The following is a 19,847-nucleotide window of genomic DNA, read 5'->3' on the forward strand; positions in this document are numbered from 1 at the left end:
GAAGAGGAATTCTTTCATTTGGTTTTCCATCAGTTTTAAGTTGAAACAAAAAGTTTAATCACTTTTTATTTAAAAGTTTTCTTTTGCTACCTACCATTTTGATCCAGCCATATTACATAAAGCAAAAATCTGGAGAAACCTAGAACAGCCTTTCTTCTCCAAAATCTTTGGAAGGAAGGATACATAATCAGAGTTACATAATCTACTTTCTGATAGGGATTTTAAATAGTCCTTTTTCAGAACCTTCATATCTTTTTCTTTATTGTTACACGGACTTCAGGACCAATGAAACATCTCCAGTCAGGCTTCAAATAGGATGGATGAACTTTGATTCAACTATTGAACAGAAAGCCCAAGAAAGATCTTTTTCTGGCAGCAAGCACCAAAAGAGGCAAAACCAAAACAAACATTTTGTTTGAGTGTAAAAGACCACCTACATCCTTTATCTAAAAAACTGGATGACAAGACCATCACAGTTAAAAATGAAAACTTGCATGCTCCTCACTGAGCTTTACTCACCAACAACCACCACTACGCTGAGCAAGGGCTAGGTAAAACAGTAGGTGAAAGAAATACTATCAGTAATAATGACCTAGCGAATATAATCAGATTTGTGTTGAGGAAAAAAAAAAAATTTACAAGCCCAGTAAATTTTGCCAAGGGCAAGAAGATTTAAGTTCAGAATAACACACAACATACACAAATTTGATACATCATTACATAATGGAATGAATGTTTCATATAATTGTGAGGTTGAAAAGCTTAAAACAGTATTAAGTAAGGCTTCACTACCATTCCATCATGATAAAAACAGAATACTATCTGACTCTCCTATTCTTTATTGCTATGATTTGCTTTAGTCGGGTTACCTCACTTGGATTAGCCTAGCTAAAGTGAAAGCTACAATGTACCTAGTGTACATTAGCACAGAGGAAGATATGATTGGAGCAGCTTTCTACATAATTATGAGACCTTAATAAAGCTATTATTTGACAACAACTGCTATGAAAAGCCAGTTTCCTGTCTAGCATGACCTTGCATGCAACTCAAAAGCAGAAGAACTGAGACCAAATCCCACATCATCTTTTACATATTTTCTTCAGGTAGCCAGTTCTGATCTTCACAGTAGCACTAAAATTGCAGCTGCTAGGCAATCAACAATAGCCTTAAAAAAAAAACACCACCAAAAAAGTGATACACCTCTCAGCTCATTATGGAGAAAATAACCATAAAGATTCAGTTATGTGTGAATATACTAGTATTTCAAGTTTATCATAGCATAAACGCAAGGATACAGTTTTCAGGGATACAGCACAAAGCAAAGATGTCTTAATAGGGAGACTCACTAAAGCTACGAAATCCCTTCAAACAGGCACAGATACAAATAATAAGTCTTACATTTAAAAAAATTATTTGGAAACATAAATAGGATGTTATAAAGAGATCACACAATCATTTAGGTTAGAAAACACCTTTAAGATCATTGAGACCACATTTACATGTCTTTTAAATACCTCCAGGGATGGTGACTCAATGTTCCAATGCTTGACAACCCTTTCGGTGAAGAAACTTCTTCTAATACCCAATTTAAACCTCCCCTGGCACAACGTGAGGTCATTTCCTCTTGTCCTATCACCTGCTCCTCGGGAGAAGAGACTGTCCCTGACCTCACTACAACCCCCTTTCATGTAGTTGTAAAGAGTGATAAGGTCTCCCCTCAGCCTCCTTTTTTCCAGGATAAACAACAACAGTACCCTCAGCTGTTCCTCATAAGGCTTGTGCTCTAGACCCCTCACCAGCTTCATTGCCCTTGTCTGGACACAGTCCAGAACCTCAACAACTTTCTTGTAGTGAGGGGCCCAAAAGTGAACACAGTATTTGAGATGCAGACTCACCAGTGTTGAGACGATCATTTCCCTAGTCCTGCTGGCCACACTATTTCTGATACAGGCCAGGCTGCTGTTTGCCTTCTTGGCCACCTGAGCACACTGCTGGCTCAAATTCAGCCAATAGTCAAACAACAGCCCCAGGTCCTTTTCTGCCAGGCAGCTCTCCAGCCACTCTTCCCAGAGCCTGTAGCGCTGCATGGAGTTTTTGTGACCCAAGTGCAGGACCCGGCACTTGGCCTTGTTGAACCTCATCCCATTGGCCTCGGCCCATAGATCCAGCCTGTCCAGATCCCTCTGTAGAGCCATCATACCCTCAGGGAGATGAACACTCATGCCCAACTTGGTGTCATCTGCAAACTTACTGAGAGTGCAATCGATCCCCTCATCTAGACCATTGATAAAGATATTATATGGTCCCAATACTGGTCCCAATACCGAACCCCAGAGAACACCACTTGCGACGGGCTGCCAACTGGGAGTAACTCCATTCTCCACAACTCTTTGGGCCTGGTCATCCAGCCCATTTGTCAGCCAGTGAAGAGTACACACATCCAAGCCATAAGCAGCCAGTTTCTCCAGGAGAATGCTGTGGGAAACGGTGTCAAAGGCTTTACTAAACTCCAGGTAGACAACATCCACAGCCTTTCCCTCATCCACCAAGGGGGTCACCTTGAAGGTGATCAGGTTTGTTAAGCAGGACCTGCCTTTCATAAACCCATTTTTACTGGGCCTGATTGCCTAGTGGTCCTGTATGTGCCATGTGATGGCACACAAGATGATCTGCTCCATAACCTTCCCTAGCACTGAGGTCAGACTGACAGGCCTGCAGTTTCCCAGATCCTCCTTCTGGCCCTTTTTGTAGAGGGGCGTCACATTTGCTAACCTCCAGTCAGCTGGGTGACAGAACTGACAATCATCAATTAAATCCTATATAGTTAAGTAAGAGAAAACTACGTGAGTCATTTCCCAAAGTCACAGCACATGAAAAATAGTGTGAAAAGTTTGAGGCATACAACATGACTGAAGTGTTTCTTATCAGAGATTTGTAATCCTGCAATATTCAAATGCTTAAAGCCAAGGGAAGATGGGAAGGCAGTTTGGGATCCAACAAGAACAGTAGGTATTTGTCTCAAATTTTAAAGCAATTCCCATTCCTTTATCTGTAAAAGATGAGGTATCAAATAGGTGAGTATAACGTAATTTCTTCACTAGCGATGTCATGCAGCAATAACACATATTATAGTCCCTGCTTTGTGAAACTGAGCATTTATCAAAAAAAATTCAGAAGCCAATGAACATCAACCAAACTAAACAGTAAAGCTATACAGTTTGCATCTTAGGTTTAGACCTCATAAGAGTGCAGGAAAGAACCCAAAGAATCTCTCACTTACCAGAGAAAACCCACTTTTAACTAGTTTGTTTCAAATAATTACTACAAAGAAGCAAAGTAAAAGATTTCACAAAACTTAAAATCAGCCTGGACTCAAAAGGCAGGAGGCATTAGTCCACAAGCTTCTTTGAGCTTTTCAGTGTTTTGGGGGAAAAAAAACCAAAACAAAACAAAAAAACCCCAACAGATTAAAAACAAGCCTGTATGAATTCAAACTGAATTCACTGCTAAACTGTGATAAGTGAGGGCATTTATCTTTCTAAAAGCTTTCTCCTAATCTATGGGCTACCAACACCTTCTTTAGACATGAACTACGATTCTAGACTAATAAACAATCCAAGATTGATATCAAAGACTCAACTTTGTTCTGAACCTATCAAAATAGGTACAGCACCTGGCTGAACACTTAAAGGACTAGTTTGATTAACTAAGGAAAGTTCAAGTCAGTCTTGAATTTAAGTCAAAGCTATAAGAAGCTAACTCTATGAAGTCATTTGAGTACAAACATGCTGTGAATTCCTTCATCTCTGGGAAGAGACCAGAAAGCTCACAAGACAATGAGTTGATGGTTTTAGCCTGCAACTGTGCAGCTATTCATGTATTACTCTTTGGTTTCGATGCAGCATTTCAAAATACCAATGCCTGTAAAGAACCACATCCAGAGGCTGATATTTAACAACTTACCATTTCTTAAGAAGAATGCAAAAAACACACCCGTTTGCATTACAAAATCTCATAATTACAACATTAGAATTATCAGTAAAGGAAAATTTCATTCTGACTACATATAAAATAAACTTAACTAATAATCTTTATCACAGAAATGAGACTGCCCTCTTGTGGTCTACTTAGAAACTTATTACTAATTTACATTTAATTGTACAATTGTACAATTAATAATTACATGTAATACCATGCATGATTAAATTCGAATGTATTTATTTTCTCTTTCTACTATGGTGACGAGGACTAAAGCCGATTATATCTAACTTCACAACTCTCCTCCAACACCACCATTAGAAAGAGTAAGAAAATAAATAAAATCTATTACAAAGCTATGAACAATAAACTCTACCAATTATTAACAATTACAGTAAAAAGTGTGTTAGAGGATAACTGTTCTTCACAGCAATAGAAATAATTTGCTGCTTATATACAGGAATATTTTGGCTGACTTCCCAAACCAGTCTGAACACTTTTAAATGCAGAAAAAAAAGTTACTCACCAAAAGTACCATAGAATCCTCTAGGTCCACAAGTACCAACACCATATTTCTTCAGAGATGCCTGGGCTGCACTCTTTAACAGAAAAGAATTACATAAAATATTTATTCTACACTAGATCTCGAACTCTTCTATATACTTCACATTGACTATTTCATACCAATGCTTACATGCCAGCTCTTGCATCACCTAACTTGACCTGCTTTACAGGAAGTATAACAATGTACTGAATTCTATGAAATAATTTCACACCAAAACTATTTTAGACAAGTGATTAAGCATCACTTATTGTATCCTAATGACTTAGGATACATTAGATACTAATCTGACAATAATTAGCTAATAAGCAGTACATACACCATTACTTACACCAGAAAGTAACTTTATAAACCTTGCAATTTTGTGCTATTTGTTTCTTTTTACTAATCTTCCTTGCTGCTTTAGAAGTATACTTCCTTGACAAAGTTTGTGCTTTCTGAAGTAACTTCTAATTCCAAGAAAACAAAGTAAAAGAGGAATAATCACAGAAATACAGCAACTGGAAGAACTCACCTTAACCTTTTCATTATCCAAAAGTCCAAGAAAGTTAAACGATGCAAAGTTTATACATTCCTTGCCATTAACAGTTATTATATGGGTGGGAGGACTGAATAAAAAAAAAATTACAGACCTATTATTATAAAAGAACAATTGCCATTTTCACAAACAATCAAAACAGTACAGAAGGGTTGTTTTTTCAATAGTAAACGCACACAGCTTTTTCAAGATTCCCTCTTTCCACTTCTTCCTGTGCAGCTGACAATCAGTACTTAAGTTGTGTCAAATCACAAATATACTACCATACTCAGCAAAAACTGTATTCCTGTAGTTTAATAAAGAAACACTTTTCTGAAATAATTAGTTTAACAATTCCTTGTTGAAAACTTAATTCATACAAAGATGACTCCTGAAGAGATAAATAAAGCTTCTCCTTTAAGAGCAAAGTGAGATCTATTTGAAAGAAGGAATACTACAAATAAAAAGAAAATTTCATTGTTACTTACTTCCATGATAAAAATGATTTTAAAAGCGATTTTTTTGTCATAAAGCAAACCCACAATACCTACCTTGTACTGAATAGGGCTCCTGAAATACAGGTACTAGCTGTAAGCAGACAAGTGTCTTGTATTACCTGTCATCTCAAGTTTCCAATCTGTTTAATCTGTAACCATTTGAATAACTCATGTAATCAGGAAACAAAGATAATGTGAAAATACCCAATATTGACATATGATCAAGAGCACAATATATATATGAAGCAAAGGGCAGAGAAATTTTCTGCCCTAAAAAACCTATTGTTTAGATAAAGTTATTAAAAAATTGAAGACAAAAATAGCTATTACCCTTTAAGTGCAAGTATAACATCTGTGTGCTGTTTTCTGAAAGCAACCCTGTTTTGGCGATTATACACTTCAATACTACAAAATCAGAAGTTTCAACTAATCACTCCAAGTGTTGAGAAGTCTCAAAGCTAAGCCAAATACAAAACTTTATGTCTGCCCACTTCTGTATGTGTTGTCAAATGTTACAGTTGAGATCCTATACTATTCCTCAATCACAATAGTTTCAACAAGCTTTTCCCATGTGGAAATGAGAACTGAGCAATTTTCACTATTAAAATTGAACAGGACTGCTCAAATGTCAAACACTTGTGCACAGCTACTGCAAATCTGTTTGCTGACAGTATTTCAATGGGTACATTTGGTATGCAAAGCAAATAAACTTTAAGTCCAAGCTATTTACTACAAGTTAATAAAAACACTGATCTGCCTGAATTTGATTTACAAAAACTCCATTTTGTTTTGTATCTGTTCACTTTAGAAATTAAGCACATGTTGTTTCAACCAAGCAATTGCAAAGCTTACAAAACAGTAACACAGTGCACGTGCCATGCATCTTCATGACTCTTATTCCATGACATTAGAACCAGAACCCACAAAAGAGCAGTCCTGCATTACTGCAGTGCACCTTCTGCACAGTAGCAGCATTACACAAATGCACAACAAACTGTCTTGGGGAACTGACTGCTATTAAAAATACACTTGGATCTGCTCCTCTGTCTTACTCATTAACAAGCTGCACCAAATGTTGGAAGTCCTATTAGGCGAAACAACTACTTAGGTTCGCAGATACTCAGAAGAGCAGACCTATACCTATGTTTTTGCCACTAACACTCAGTTCAGTTTATTCCCAGCATATATTAAACCTGGTAAATTTAAACAATTTGTCCCCACAGCTCCACCTCCCAAACCTAGAAAACACACTAATGTTCATCAACAACTTGCCCCTAACAAACCTGCAGCCCTCATGAAAACATGCCCACATGTTGCTATCAGAATTCTACCCAACCTTCTAAAGGAACACTCCTGGTTAGGCAGAAAACACTCATGGAAAAGCTTATTCCAGTCAATAATTACAGCCGAAACATGGATGCTAACACTATCATAAAACCTTCCTTGCCAGATCAAAAACAATGTCTTTCCAAAAGAAGACAGTGAAACACTTGATTTCTTTATAATAGTTTCATGCATTTCCTTTCCACTAGTGTAACACAGCCCATTAACTATCATCATCAGGGACAACAGCTACGAATACTTAGTGGTCCAGCTGAAATCGTAAATAAAGATATAATTTCAAGCTATATTCAAAGAACTCACAAGTCCTTTAGAAACTATGTCTTTTAAGGACTGAAAGCACTCCATCTGTACTTGGACCTCTCAATTCTTAAATGTTGCATGTATTGAAAAATCAGTCACCGAAGTTAATAAAGTTAAAAACCAGATCATTAGTGCCTTTTTTATTTTAAAGCAAAATGACAATCAGCATGAGAATTTTGCAAACATACTATTTTAGGAAATAGGTTTACAGTTTCTAAATGACATCTTGTACAACTAAGCTACATTGCATAGATTAGTGCACAGAAAGGCTACCACAAGAAGTAACTAATTTCTGGACTGTGACTGAGCCATCACGGGTAACTTCTTCACCACTGATTCAAGACTGGTCACTTTTTTTTGTTTGAACAAGTCTCTGCATTATTGGCTTTTCTTATCATTTGGCAACATTAATGGGGTTATGCAAGTCTTCAGCCGAAAGATGTGTACTAACATAAGGTAGAAACTGCCTTGCATATTTGAGGGAGAAGGAAGTCTTCCTCCCCCATGCAATGGGTCAAAAATATTTCCGAAATATTTAATACTTCCTAAGTGGTTATAAGCCTATATAAACCCTATCCACACATTACTGCAAATATGCAATATTAAACCACCGCATAGTAAGATAATGAAGATTTATGTAAAGCATCATTCACAGTAGACATTAACACATGAGAATCATTGAAGGAAGACTACCTCATTAGCATCAATAGGGACCTCCTAAAATACTAATTAAAATAGGTAGAAATGTTCTTAAGCTGGAATTAGCATGAAGACACTCATTTCTGTATTAATTCTGAAACTTGTATTAAGTTTATAGCCCAAGTTACAATCTTATAGCCGTTGAGCCAGTTATGGGAAGGTAGTTAGTTGACAGTTTAAATCTTACAAGACAAATGCCAAGTTTTCTCCATAGCCACTCTTAAGTTTAACAGACACAACACTTAAACATTCTATCACAATACATTCCCTAGCTGTAAACACTGGTAAGTTCTAAATAATTTAAACATTTTCTGAATCAATCTAAACAATATAGTTGTTTAGGTTTTTTTAAGCATCCAACACTTCCTTTAACTCCAAAGTACTGCTTGTTTCAAAATTCTGAACAATAACATAAGGATTGTTCATGTCATAGTTGATTAAAATAGCCATCCCTTTTCCAAGGCAGACTTCCCCATGGTGGCAGAACCATCAAAATGGAGCTCCCTATGACAGCAAATAATTGTGCTCTATCACTAAATTAGTTTAAATTATTAGTTTCACTAGAAGGCTATTAAGAACACTTATATTGTAGAAAAAAGTGACATAAACAAATTTGCAGTTTGTGAAAGAAACTTCAAACCTATTTCTGAAGTACTGTGTCTCTTGCCTAAGTCAGCACATACTTTAAAAGACTTGTAACACACAAGAAAGTAATGCTGAGCCATAATTTCCTCGGAAAACAACTTCACCATCAAGCATCTCCAGTTCTGGTTGTCCAAAGCAGAACAACTTTTCATGATGCGCCAAGTGGCTAGCCACAAAATCAGTTTCTTCTGAAGTGATTTGTGATGACACAGTTTCCCCCTAGTCTCTACACACAGGTGGCAACCATTTTTGGAGGTCTAAGTTTACATATTCAGAAAAAAATGAAACTTACTAGTTTAACACAGACTTACAGCAAAGGCAAAGATAAAGCGTGTCCTTCCCTCCCCCAATATTTTAAAAAAATAATTACCACATTTAAAGTAAGAAAGGTTAAGTAAGATAGCTTTGATAAGGTTGCAAACCCAAGACCAATGTAATTGATTTATGAAAAGTTTTAAGGATATGGAAATGTTTAGTAAGAAATATGCTTAAAAATACGGACATCAAATATTTTAATTGAAATAAAAAACAGAATGTATTTTGGCTACATTTACCCTGAAACAATGTTGTAGTTGAGAGCTGGGTGATCTTTTGGTACAGGAGGTACAAGAGGCTCTGGCTGCCATTCTTCAATCAACTCTTCTTTTTCCTGAACAGGAGAAAAGAAATACTGCTCAAAAAGGACTTTCATTAGAAAAGACATTATGTGCTAATAAACACTTGGTAATAGTTGTATAAGAAATTATGTATGTTAATATGTGTCACCTTTCTGAGACACTTCAAACCCATATTATCTCAGTACGTTCAACTGAGGGGCTCTGAATTCTTCAAAGGGAAGGAGATGTAAAGAAAGAGCAGTTGTGTCTGTGCATTAAAGCTCTCATGATATTATAATTAAGCGGAAAGATACTAACTTGATGTCTCTGCCAAATTTTAATCAATACTGTTTCATTCAATCTATTAATTATGAAAATCCTCCTCTACAGTTTAAGTAATAGAATACAAATTACATAATTATTGAATATAAATTGCATCACTTTACATTCTCAAGTATTCAATGGTGCTGTTTAAACAACTGTGACATTAAAATACTTAGCAAAGTAACACATATGTGAGCAGGACACAATGGAGAAAAACTGCCAAATGCTCAAGAAATGGTAAGAACTACTAAGCCATGTGTCAGACCATGGAGGAATACTGAATGCACACTCATTTTAAAGTGCTTTAAACTATTTGGAAAACCTCAGTTTGATAATTTTCCAAAGGACATGCACTGGACCAGCATAACGGTTAGACTAGTTCCACATAAATGAGCAACCACTCAGCCAAATCACCAAAATCATATTTCACACCATGAAAGCAGAACTTTCCTGGGGGATTATTTACTAGTACAGCAAGACACACCTGATAACATATTTGTTAACACACTAACTTTGAATGGTATGACTACAATGGGTTTATATTTCTCTACCATTTCAAAAAGCAGTAGAATATTTTAGGCTACTTAATTCAGTATCAAAATATAAATTCTGCAATTGATTTTTGAAAACATCACAGCAGTATCTTTTTCCGTTTTTATTTTTTTCCAAATAAACTTTTCAAAGCTTTCAAAGTACCAAAACAAATTAAGATATGAAAAAATTAAAAGGAAACCACATGCAACAATACAACTCATCTCCTGCATTTTCATCACTTTCTTTTTACTAAGCTAATGAATAACTTTGTTTCTAGGTATTTCCAGAGTATTAATTAACATTCCAGAAGCTCCACAAAGGTCTATTTCAAAATACAAATGGAAATTTCAATAGCCGTGTATTTTGGAAAAGATCATTTTAATGTGAGTATATTCACTTGTGTTTCCACTACATTGCAGATGTACTTCAAATGCCTTTTTATTTAACTTTTTCATTTTAAATTTCTTACTGAAATTTAACCTATGGTGCATATATTTTAAAGGAAATAAAATACCATTAATGTGTGCAACAGAATTAAATGTATCCAATATTTCAAAGTGGCTACACTTAAGTTAAAGTGCTTAGTTTCTTTAACCGCCACAACCCTGCATGCTAAACCCCACTGATCTAGTACAGAGAGCGGCAATTCCATCCCTGACACAGGACAGGTACTAGTATATATCTTTATACTGTATTGTTATTTAAAAAAAAAAAAAAAATCAAATACATAATTTAAGTGTGCTGATCCACAGCACTGCAAGCCAGCAGCTGTTACAAGCTTGTGTTGGCATAGGCAGTTACAAAACCAGACTACAACCTTGTCCAGAAAAATGATGCAGATAAAAACTAACTCGGCAAAAGCAGGATGGCTATATAGCTAAACTAGATCCCTCAACAAAGTAGTTCCCAACCTAGATTGGCTGATGCTACTGGGAAACCATATCCTGAGTTACAGTTGCCTGGTAATCTCTCACACCTTTTCACAAGAGTTCAGAAAGACTTCTGAAAAACCAGAAAGCGGGATGTATGCTCATGCAGTATTCACTCTGATCCTGCAACAGTTGGTGTCAAAAGGTCCCAAACCCCTGATGTACCGTGTGGCTTGTTTCAACAGTTTTGTATTCATTTAAGAGCATAGGGTCCAGGGTTTTTTTTTTTGTTTGGTTGATGTTTTTTGTTTTAATTAGGAAGCAGAACAAATCAGGTGAGAAGTGGTGCAGTCTGTCAGTTACGGAAGGATAAATAAGAAAACCATTAGATGACATCAAACGCATAAAGGGGAAGGACTTAGGAGCCACGGTGTTTCTTCCGTTTAAGACCTAAACACAAGGAACATTTGAACAGCTTTTATACAACATAGTTCAAAGGCAGAGCAGGCAACATAACATACCTTTTCTTCAAAGAGTGCAGAATTAAAGCTATGCAAGCACATACTCGACTTTTTCGTTTAAGTCTAATTTTTTGAACTAAGGGTACAAAATATCACCAAGCAGTGTAACAGTTGATACACAAATTCAGTTAAGATCTTTTTGCCATGGAACATAGCAGAAAGAAAAATAGTATTTATAGAAGGGCAGTGTAACTACAATATTAGCATAGTACAATTGCATTTGAGATCTGTGAACACAAAGATAATGAGTAATGCTTAGTTAGTACTTCTGCCCCCCCAACAGAATCATGGAATGTACTGGGTTCATACTAAGTTGTAAAAAGTTTCCATTCTTCTCCCTGAAATGTTTGCAACACATGAACTAACAGCATAGATGACAAGCCACAGATTAAATGTGGCAACATCCTGATTTTTTTTTCTTAACACAAAATAAAATATCATTTCAAAAAACACTATTTCACTAATTCTAGCTCACATTCATTCTTCATATCCATTACATGGCATTTTGCTTTTTGATGGATATACGAACATAAATGACAAACAAATGCATCTTCACATCTTATGTCTTCCATTTCCACATGTACTTAGCACAGGCAGTATTTACGAAAAAACTTTTGTGGTAGAAGTTCCTTTATTATGGAGGATTGGAGATATTGGTGATTAAAATGAGTGCCAATCTTAATCTAAAATGGCCGTCCACACTGCAGATGGCACAGTTACTCCTTCCGTTCACCAAATATCTCAGTACACTGCCCTGCCCTGCTCACTTTTCAGGGTAAACATGACCATCTCCCTCGGACTAAAAAGACAGAGCAGAAGCAGGCTTTCATACAGTAACCTCACATTCAGAATAGCACTTATATCTCCTGCCTCCTAAACAGGCACCAAAATTCAGACCACTATCAAGAATGAAAATGTTAATTTTCAAACATACAGTGAAACCAGATTTCAATTCACAATGTAACATCCTCAGTAGATAGTTGATACACTTATTTCTCCTCAGTTCACTGCACTGGTAGTATCCACTTGATGAAAACAACGAACTCAAAACTTTAAATTTCCACTCTCTCAGGCCGTACTGTAAGGGTACTCTCAGCTCTTCCCCAGCTATAACTCTTTTTAGTTTATATAAACTTAAATGTTAAATAAAATATAAGTATCAATATAAAAATATTTTTATGACTAATATACAATACATGAAAGAATGTAATATACAAAATGTTTGAAGTATATTTTATAAATTATAATATACACACTTACTTATACATTTGTGCATATATAAACATTTTAAATACCTGTATCTTAATAAATAAAATGCGTTCGGGTGGTTGTATTTTGTTGATTGTGGCTTTTAATTTTTAAACGCCAGACACCTTGGGCACGAGAAATACTTGGATGCAAACATATCCAACCCAAGTTATTTAAATAAGTTGCCTTGTTATCCTGGCTTTTAAGAAAAGGTAGTCATTAAGTTCCTGAAGACAGTTCTTAGTCAGCACTAGTGGTACGAAACAGTGTCATACATGCACCTGTGTCAATATCCAAAGATTAATATTTTTTTATTTGCTGGTCCACAAATAAAAATTTTATGGTATTTATAGAATCATATATTAGCATGGCATAAATTGGCACAAACAACAGACATGCTAGGTAGAAATTCCTCTCTTTCAAACTATGCTAATACTTAAGAGAATCTTTACCTACATGGGGAGTCTCGGCTCAAAAGGACTGAAAACCTTTACTAGAACAGACTATATCTGCTCTTCCCTGTAGAACAACATCTGATCATTCTGAATGCTCTTCCTGCAAGAGAGTGCTCTTGTGGCCTACAGTATTTCTCAGCCATTTGTCTCAGAAATTTTCCAGCCTCCTGACTAATACACTCTAGTAGAACTGTTCCCATGCTACTACTACAGTGAAAATTCTAAAACCAAAGAAAACCACTATTCCCCCAATCCACAAATGTAAGACATGGCTCCGAATAGGACTTCCGGGAGTTTGAGAGAAAAGCTCAGGATCATTTACTGCAGAGTGAAAGACACATAGATCTGGAGGGCACCTCCCTTTCACACAAATGGTTGCTGGCTGGAGAGTGAGCTTGTACCTAAATGATGCCATGCAATCTCCCACTGCCTGCACCAGTCCTCAGTGGCATTTTGCTGCTTTTCTGTGGATTTTATTTTGGGTGAAAAGACCGCAAGAATCTGTGTGTCTAGCATCCTGTCTGGCTACAGACTTACTGTACTTCCAAAATCCCCAACTATCAGGAACTTGTAGTCACACCGAAGTACTCCACCTTCCCAGCTAATGACTTGGAGGATTTCATCGTTTTGGAATAGAACCAACAGGAATACCTACAAACACTGTTATTAAAGGATTACAGTCAGTTGAAAACTGATTCCTGCAGTGGATTTTGTAGTACTCTTGCTACACATTTGACTAAACCCAGAAGCCACCTTCGGGGTGGATTTCTTCACTGTTTAGAAGTATGACTCCTAAATGCAATAGGTTGCACAATCTGTCATCTGCCCCTGGTTCGCCAGGACAGACTGGTCCTGACAGATCACATTAAGATGGCTGTACAATAATGGTATTCTTCGGTAGTATTTATTATGTGGAGCCAGCTCCACTCTGGCAGCATCCCCAATACTTCACAGAGAAACTCCATCATTACATGAGCTGGTAACATAAAGGTAGCCTGAGCTCCAACACCTGAGCTGTCCTATCTCCAGCACCTGAATCTGGTATTTCTTTCTGGTGTGGTAAATACGAGACATCACAGCATGAATCAAACTTGAACAAATCAGAAAGCAAATCAGCAGCCTCCTCGCTGAACAGCTGGCATGTTACTACATGCAGCTCAACACACACACAGAAGCCTGGGCTGTGTGGGATCCCATATTGTACGAAACAGACTGAATGGGTCTGGCTGGGATGGTGTTAATTTTCTTCATAGCAGCTCCTGTACCACTGTTTTAGATCTGTGACCAAAACAATGCTGATAACACACCAATGTTGTAGCTCTTGCTGAACAGTGTTTGCAGTGTCAAGGCCTTCTGTTTCTCATTCTCCCCCCACAGTGAATAGATAGGGGGGTGCACAAGAGGTTGGGAGGGGACACAACCAGGCAGATGACCTGAACTAACCAAATCAAACCATGTAACATCATGCTCAGCAACAAAAGGGAAAAGAGAGGGTTTAGGGAAGCTTTGCTTGAGAACTGGCTGGGTATTGGTGCTCCCACGGGAGGTGGTAAGCAATTGCCTTTGCATCACTTGTCTTGTTTCTCTCTTCTTCCAATTCTCCTTTGCTTATGAAATAATTGTATCTACACTCACAAGTTTTCTTGCTTTTAATTTTCCTTTCCTCTTTCCCTGTCCCACTAAGGGTTGGGGAGAAAGTCAGTGAACAGCTGTGCAGTGCTTAGCTGCCTACTGGGGTCAACGCACAATACAGTGTCTACCATCTGTGGATTTTTAGTGAAGATTAAGGTGAAGGGTGTTTTTTTTCCCCACAGTTATTTCCCTACACAAAATAAATGAGCTCTTTTCACAGCAATTACCTACGCCGTAGAAAAAGAGATGGAATCACTCCACACCTCTGATGTATCAACCTGCTTAAGACCTCCAGCTGTAGAAACTTCGCTGTTGTATTTACACTTTCTTACAAATAAACAATCTGTAGACAAGACACTCCCTTTCAAATACAGTTCTTCCTATGGAAAACACTGCTTCCATCTTCAGAGGTCAATGGTAAAGCCAACAAGGCTAACTTAAATCTCCTTCATCTTCAGCCAACCTGAGTATACCATCAGACCGAAGAGCATTTCCCCATACTATTCTTTTTGCCATGAAGACACAGGTAACAAAAAGCTAGAGGTGTTGATGTCTTTAACATCTCAAATCAAACCCCTTGCTGTAATACAGCTCTTAGCACTGCAAATTTCTTTCTTCTGTGCCTAGCAACTGTGAATCAATGTATCTAGTATCTACATAATGCAATTCTTGATCACTATGGATTTTTCTAATACTCACATTCCTTTCCACCCCTCAAGTCATCCCAGTAAATTTTGTATAAATTTCATCAGAAGTATCACAGCAATTAACATATTTGCATGCTTCTGTTCGTCAGAAAGCCTGCTACTGCTGTCTTGCCAGTGAACTCTACTACTGTCATCCTGCAAAAGAAGGATTGTTACTAAGCCTGAGCCATTTCCAAATGTTTTTCCCTCTTTTGACTCCCTTCTAAACCTGTGCTTCCAACAAGCTGCAGCAGACCAGCTACAAGTGCAATCTTCCAATTGCTCATTGCCCCCAATTAAGAAGACAGAAAACGATTTTCTTCCCTGCATACCCCTGTTTCAGATTTGTCTGAGCACTTTCCCAAATACCTCAGCTTCAGCGAAGTGGTGTCTGTCCGTGAATGATAACATTCAAGATGCATATAGAAATATTTGTGTTTAATCCTTACTCTGTAAGGAAGAGGAAGGTTTCAGCTTTTTCAGGTCACCAGCTATGCAAGAGTAGCAAAGATCCTTTTCCCACCATCTACTGGAAAGGGAATAAATCTTACAAAAGAAAAAAAGGTATCGTCCAAAATGCCAGAGATCAAAACCATCTGATGCAGGAAAATTCTACTAAATGAACTACCATGGTTTCTGAATGGACAATCAGGGACTACTTTAAAACTGCAGCATGTCTTCCTAGATGTTCTGAACATTCAGCATTTCACCACACTGGACTTCCCTTCGTGTTCATTCCTCCTCTGTATTCTTACCAAAGGCGGCAAACTTTAAGAATCCTGGGATCAATTCAAATCCTTCTAAGCACAAACCTGAACTCACCTTTTTTGATTCCTGCTCCAATAAATACATGCTGAAGTGTTCCCTAGAATACTCCAAGCTTGTATAGTAAGTACTCCCCAAAAGAGGACGCTGACAGCAGATTTGCTCACATTTACATCCTGTTCACTGATGCATTACAGTGAGCCCACATGCTTAACAGTGTCCTTAGTGAGGATAAAATCAAAAAGTATGCAAGTGCATGATATAGATGGGAATGACAAGGTAAAATACCCGTAGATCTGTTTCACAAACCTTCCTCAGTACCATGAAGAAATTCCAGTGTTTTATCCCATTCATAAAGGACACTATTCCTCTGATACTCTAGCAAACTAAGGTTGTTTATTATTTGGGACTTCAGATTGTTCAGATCAATACAACCCTCAATACACAAGCTGGTTGTCACATTGCAATACATCGCTATAGTTCATCTTTGAGAAAAATGAGTGTGTCCTTGTTCACCTCACTATCTTCATGTTCACAGGGTGCATCCAATCATCCTTTCAACATATCCAATGGCATCCTCTGACATTATGCAGCAAGCCCAATTACCCACCAAGTCTCAGATAAATTAATCCAGGGACATCTCCAAAACAAACTCTACTTGTTCCTGACAGTCTCCAGCCAGAAGTCAGGGAGAAATTCCAGTCTTCAGAAACAATTACAGCTTTTTTTTTCCCCTCTTCTTTTTTTTTTTTTTTTTTTTTTTTTTTCTGAGACAGGTATATTGCAAAAGAAGAAAACTGCCACTAAACTACAAATTTTTCTGGAACCCACTTAACATGTAAACTCTCAGTTATTACTCACGGATACTACGTGTACAGACCAATCAGTTTCCTACTCTCTATACTCTTCTAGCTCATTTTGTTCAGTGGTGCTTTTTTAGTATAGCTTCTGTTTTTAAAACAAAGCCATCCATTGAGTAGAACTAATGACAGTTTTTCATAGCTTAGCAGTCATAGTCACACCAGTTCTTTTGTATTTCTCAGACTCTCAAACATGGTGCTACTTTAAAAGCATGAATTGAAGTGTTTAAGCAATAAGCATTTTTGTAGTTCATAGTAAGTTTACCCTTTGAAATCCTGAGAAAAAACAGCACAATTTGTGATGCAGCAGTGGTTCAATAGCCAAATATATCAATAGCTATAAACTGTTTCTCTAAAGAAAAATAATTTTCCACCATACTTTAGGTGTTAGATCAGATCGCTCTTGAAGCTTGTAAGTCTTGGAGAAAAGAAGTCTGATTATCCATAGAATTAGAATTCCTTCCAAAATGAGATGGTAAGCAGGAGCCTGAAAATAAAAGCACAAAAATAAGTCTACACACAATTCTACTTGAATCAGTGTGATACTATGCAACAGTTTTGTCTTTAGTAGTACATTCAGAAAAAAAACAAAGCTGATCATCAGCTGATCTGTATTTCTAAATCACTGAAAAACAAAATTATATGAAAGTGGATTACTTTGCAACTACTACTTGTAGCTGTTAACTCGAGTTTGAATGGAATTATTATGTTGTTAATACACAAGGCACACTCTAAACTGATAAACGCTTTCAGTTCCACACATGCACATAAATTGTATTTTGAGAGTAACGGCAGATAAGCTTTACAGGGTGCACCAGCACCTGTGAAGGCAGAAAGATTTCACAAGAAGCAGAAGTCTCCCGAGAGCTTGAAGTTCTGCGTCATCTATACACACGCACTTCAACCCTACAATCTTATAACTGATAGCCCATCAGCAGCGACAGCTACTACTATTTACAAAGAAACCTAATCTTGTACTCACAGTCCACTTTTGTTAGTTTCACAGGCACTTTGAGCAGGTATAACCCAATACAGTTACCAGATGCAGTTCTGCACCTGTCGTTTACTCTCTTGTGTGGGCACAATATTTAGGAATATATAAAGCAAACTATAACAGAGAGTTGATCAAAGTTAAATTTAGCCTCTTTGGGTGCTTGGAGGGAGGAAAGCCATTTTCCTCTGACAGCACAGCTAGTTTAAAGTAGAAGTTGAGTTATGGCATTAGCATTCGACACCTTGTTTTAAGGATGGGTTTAGTTATGCCATTTAGAAAGGCTCCTGCCTACATCATGGATCTCTACTATTTTTAAAAGACTCAAAGTGCACACACACTAGTGCATTCCCTCCTCAACTCCGTGGAAAAGCTCCCACACGTCAGTCTTCTGATGGGATCTGACCTGCCAACAAAAGAAGTGGAATGTACCACACATCCAGAAACTAAAGGAAATTGAGTGTATATTTTTAAACCCAGTAAGGAGTCTTATGGCATATCAAACTGCAAATGATGCATTTGCAGAGTACTTTTCAGTTCACCAAACATACTAAGAATACATATGTACAACATGACATCTAAAGAACACATGGTAAAAGTAACAGTACAGGTCCACGCAAACTACTTCTTTGTGCTTTTCAGTGCCTACAATTATCTGGAATTCACTGTGCTACCAGCTTCAGTAGCTAAGCACTTCTATATTTGTACTGCAAACCCTAGTATAAATTCTTAAAAAGTAACCAACCTTTGCCAAAGGAAGAGAGGGAAATAGACTGTTGATACGAGAACACCGCCTATCATCAGGACATCCTTTTTAATATTATGAAACAAAGCCTGTATACAAACGTGCCATGTTGACCCTCTCCAAGAGAGAGCTCAAGCATAAACATTTAAAAGTTGGTCCTTCCCTCGTAAATTACACTTGTAAGTTACAAACCCTGACCTTACGCTCAAAGAACACTGTGAATCTTACTGAGGTTTAATGCTCTGGTATACACCTTAAATGTAGCTTTGCGCTTAAACAGAGAAAAATTAGGTGCATGCGTTTATTTTTTTTCAATATATAAATACGGCGCACACACACCTGCCTATTCACCATTTTGCGAGGGCAGTCTCACACACGCGGCACCGACCCACAGGCACGGCCCAGCGCCGCCCTTCCAGCCGCCACCCCGCGGGGCAGGCCCGGCTTTACCTCCCCACTCCCTGCGCCCGGGACCAGCGGCTCAGGGACAGGGGGCCCTCACACTCGCCCGCCACTCCCGCTCCGACAGCCACGGTGCGCCCGGGACCCCCCTCCGCCTGGCCTCGGCGGCAGGACCCCTTCGGCACACCCACCCACACCCGGCGGTCCGACAGCACCTCGGGCCCGCGCCCCAAGCCGCACCTCGTAGAAGGCCTGCACCATCTCCACCAGCACCCACTGCTGCCCCATGCCCCCCGCCGCCATCTCCGCGCTCCCACGGCTGCCTTCCGCCTCTGCGGCCCGCCCGCCCGACACCGCCCTCCGCCGGCGTCAGGGGCGGAGGGGAGGGTCCACGGCCGCGAGAGAGCGCCCCCTGCGGCCCGGCGGCCCACGGAGGCCCGGGCACCGGCACGCGCCTGTCTTAAGTCATGTCACGGTGGGTTATGAAGAAACGCCTTTTCCTTTTCCGTCCGGGCGCGTGGCCATCCCGCGGTCCCGTAACCGGCGTGGGTGACGGCGGTGTCACAAACTGCGGTGTTCTCTGGCGGCTCTGATCAGGGGTATCAGACTGGACTGGGAAGATGTGCTCCTTGGTGTTAAATCAATGAAATTAGCTATAAGTTGAGCTTGCGTTAGAA

At 38.4% G+C, this 19,847-nt stretch overlaps 1 protein-coding gene across 1 annotated transcript in view; it reads right to left on the reverse strand.

Annotated features, from left to right (window-relative positions):
- SPTLC1 (serine palmitoyltransferase long chain base subunit 1) overlaps positions 1–19,513 on the reverse strand; it is a 36,457-nt gene extending 16,944 nt beyond the window's left edge. The window contains exons 1-5 of the mRNA XM_074165866.1: positions 19,411–19,513; positions 17,412–17,519; positions 9,097–9,191; positions 5,055–5,148; positions 4,505–4,577 (exon numbers count right to left, since the gene is read on the reverse strand). Of these exons, the coding sequence (XP_074021967.1) occupies positions 4,505–4,577; positions 5,055–5,148; positions 9,097–9,191; positions 17,412–17,519; positions 19,411–19,473 (433 nt within the window). The 5' untranslated portion in view covers positions 19,474–19,513. The remainder of the gene's footprint in view (positions 1–4,504; positions 4,578–5,054; positions 5,149–9,096; positions 9,192–17,411; positions 17,520–19,410) is intronic.
- Between the last annotated feature and the right edge of the window lie 334 nt (positions 19,514–19,847).

The sequence above is a fragment of the Numenius arquata genome, chromosome Z, assembly GCF_964106895.1.
Source record: "Numenius arquata chromosome Z, bNumArq3.hap1.1, whole genome shotgun sequence".
NCBI classification, from domain to species: Eukaryota; Metazoa; Chordata; class Aves; order Charadriiformes; family Scolopacidae; genus Numenius; species Numenius arquata.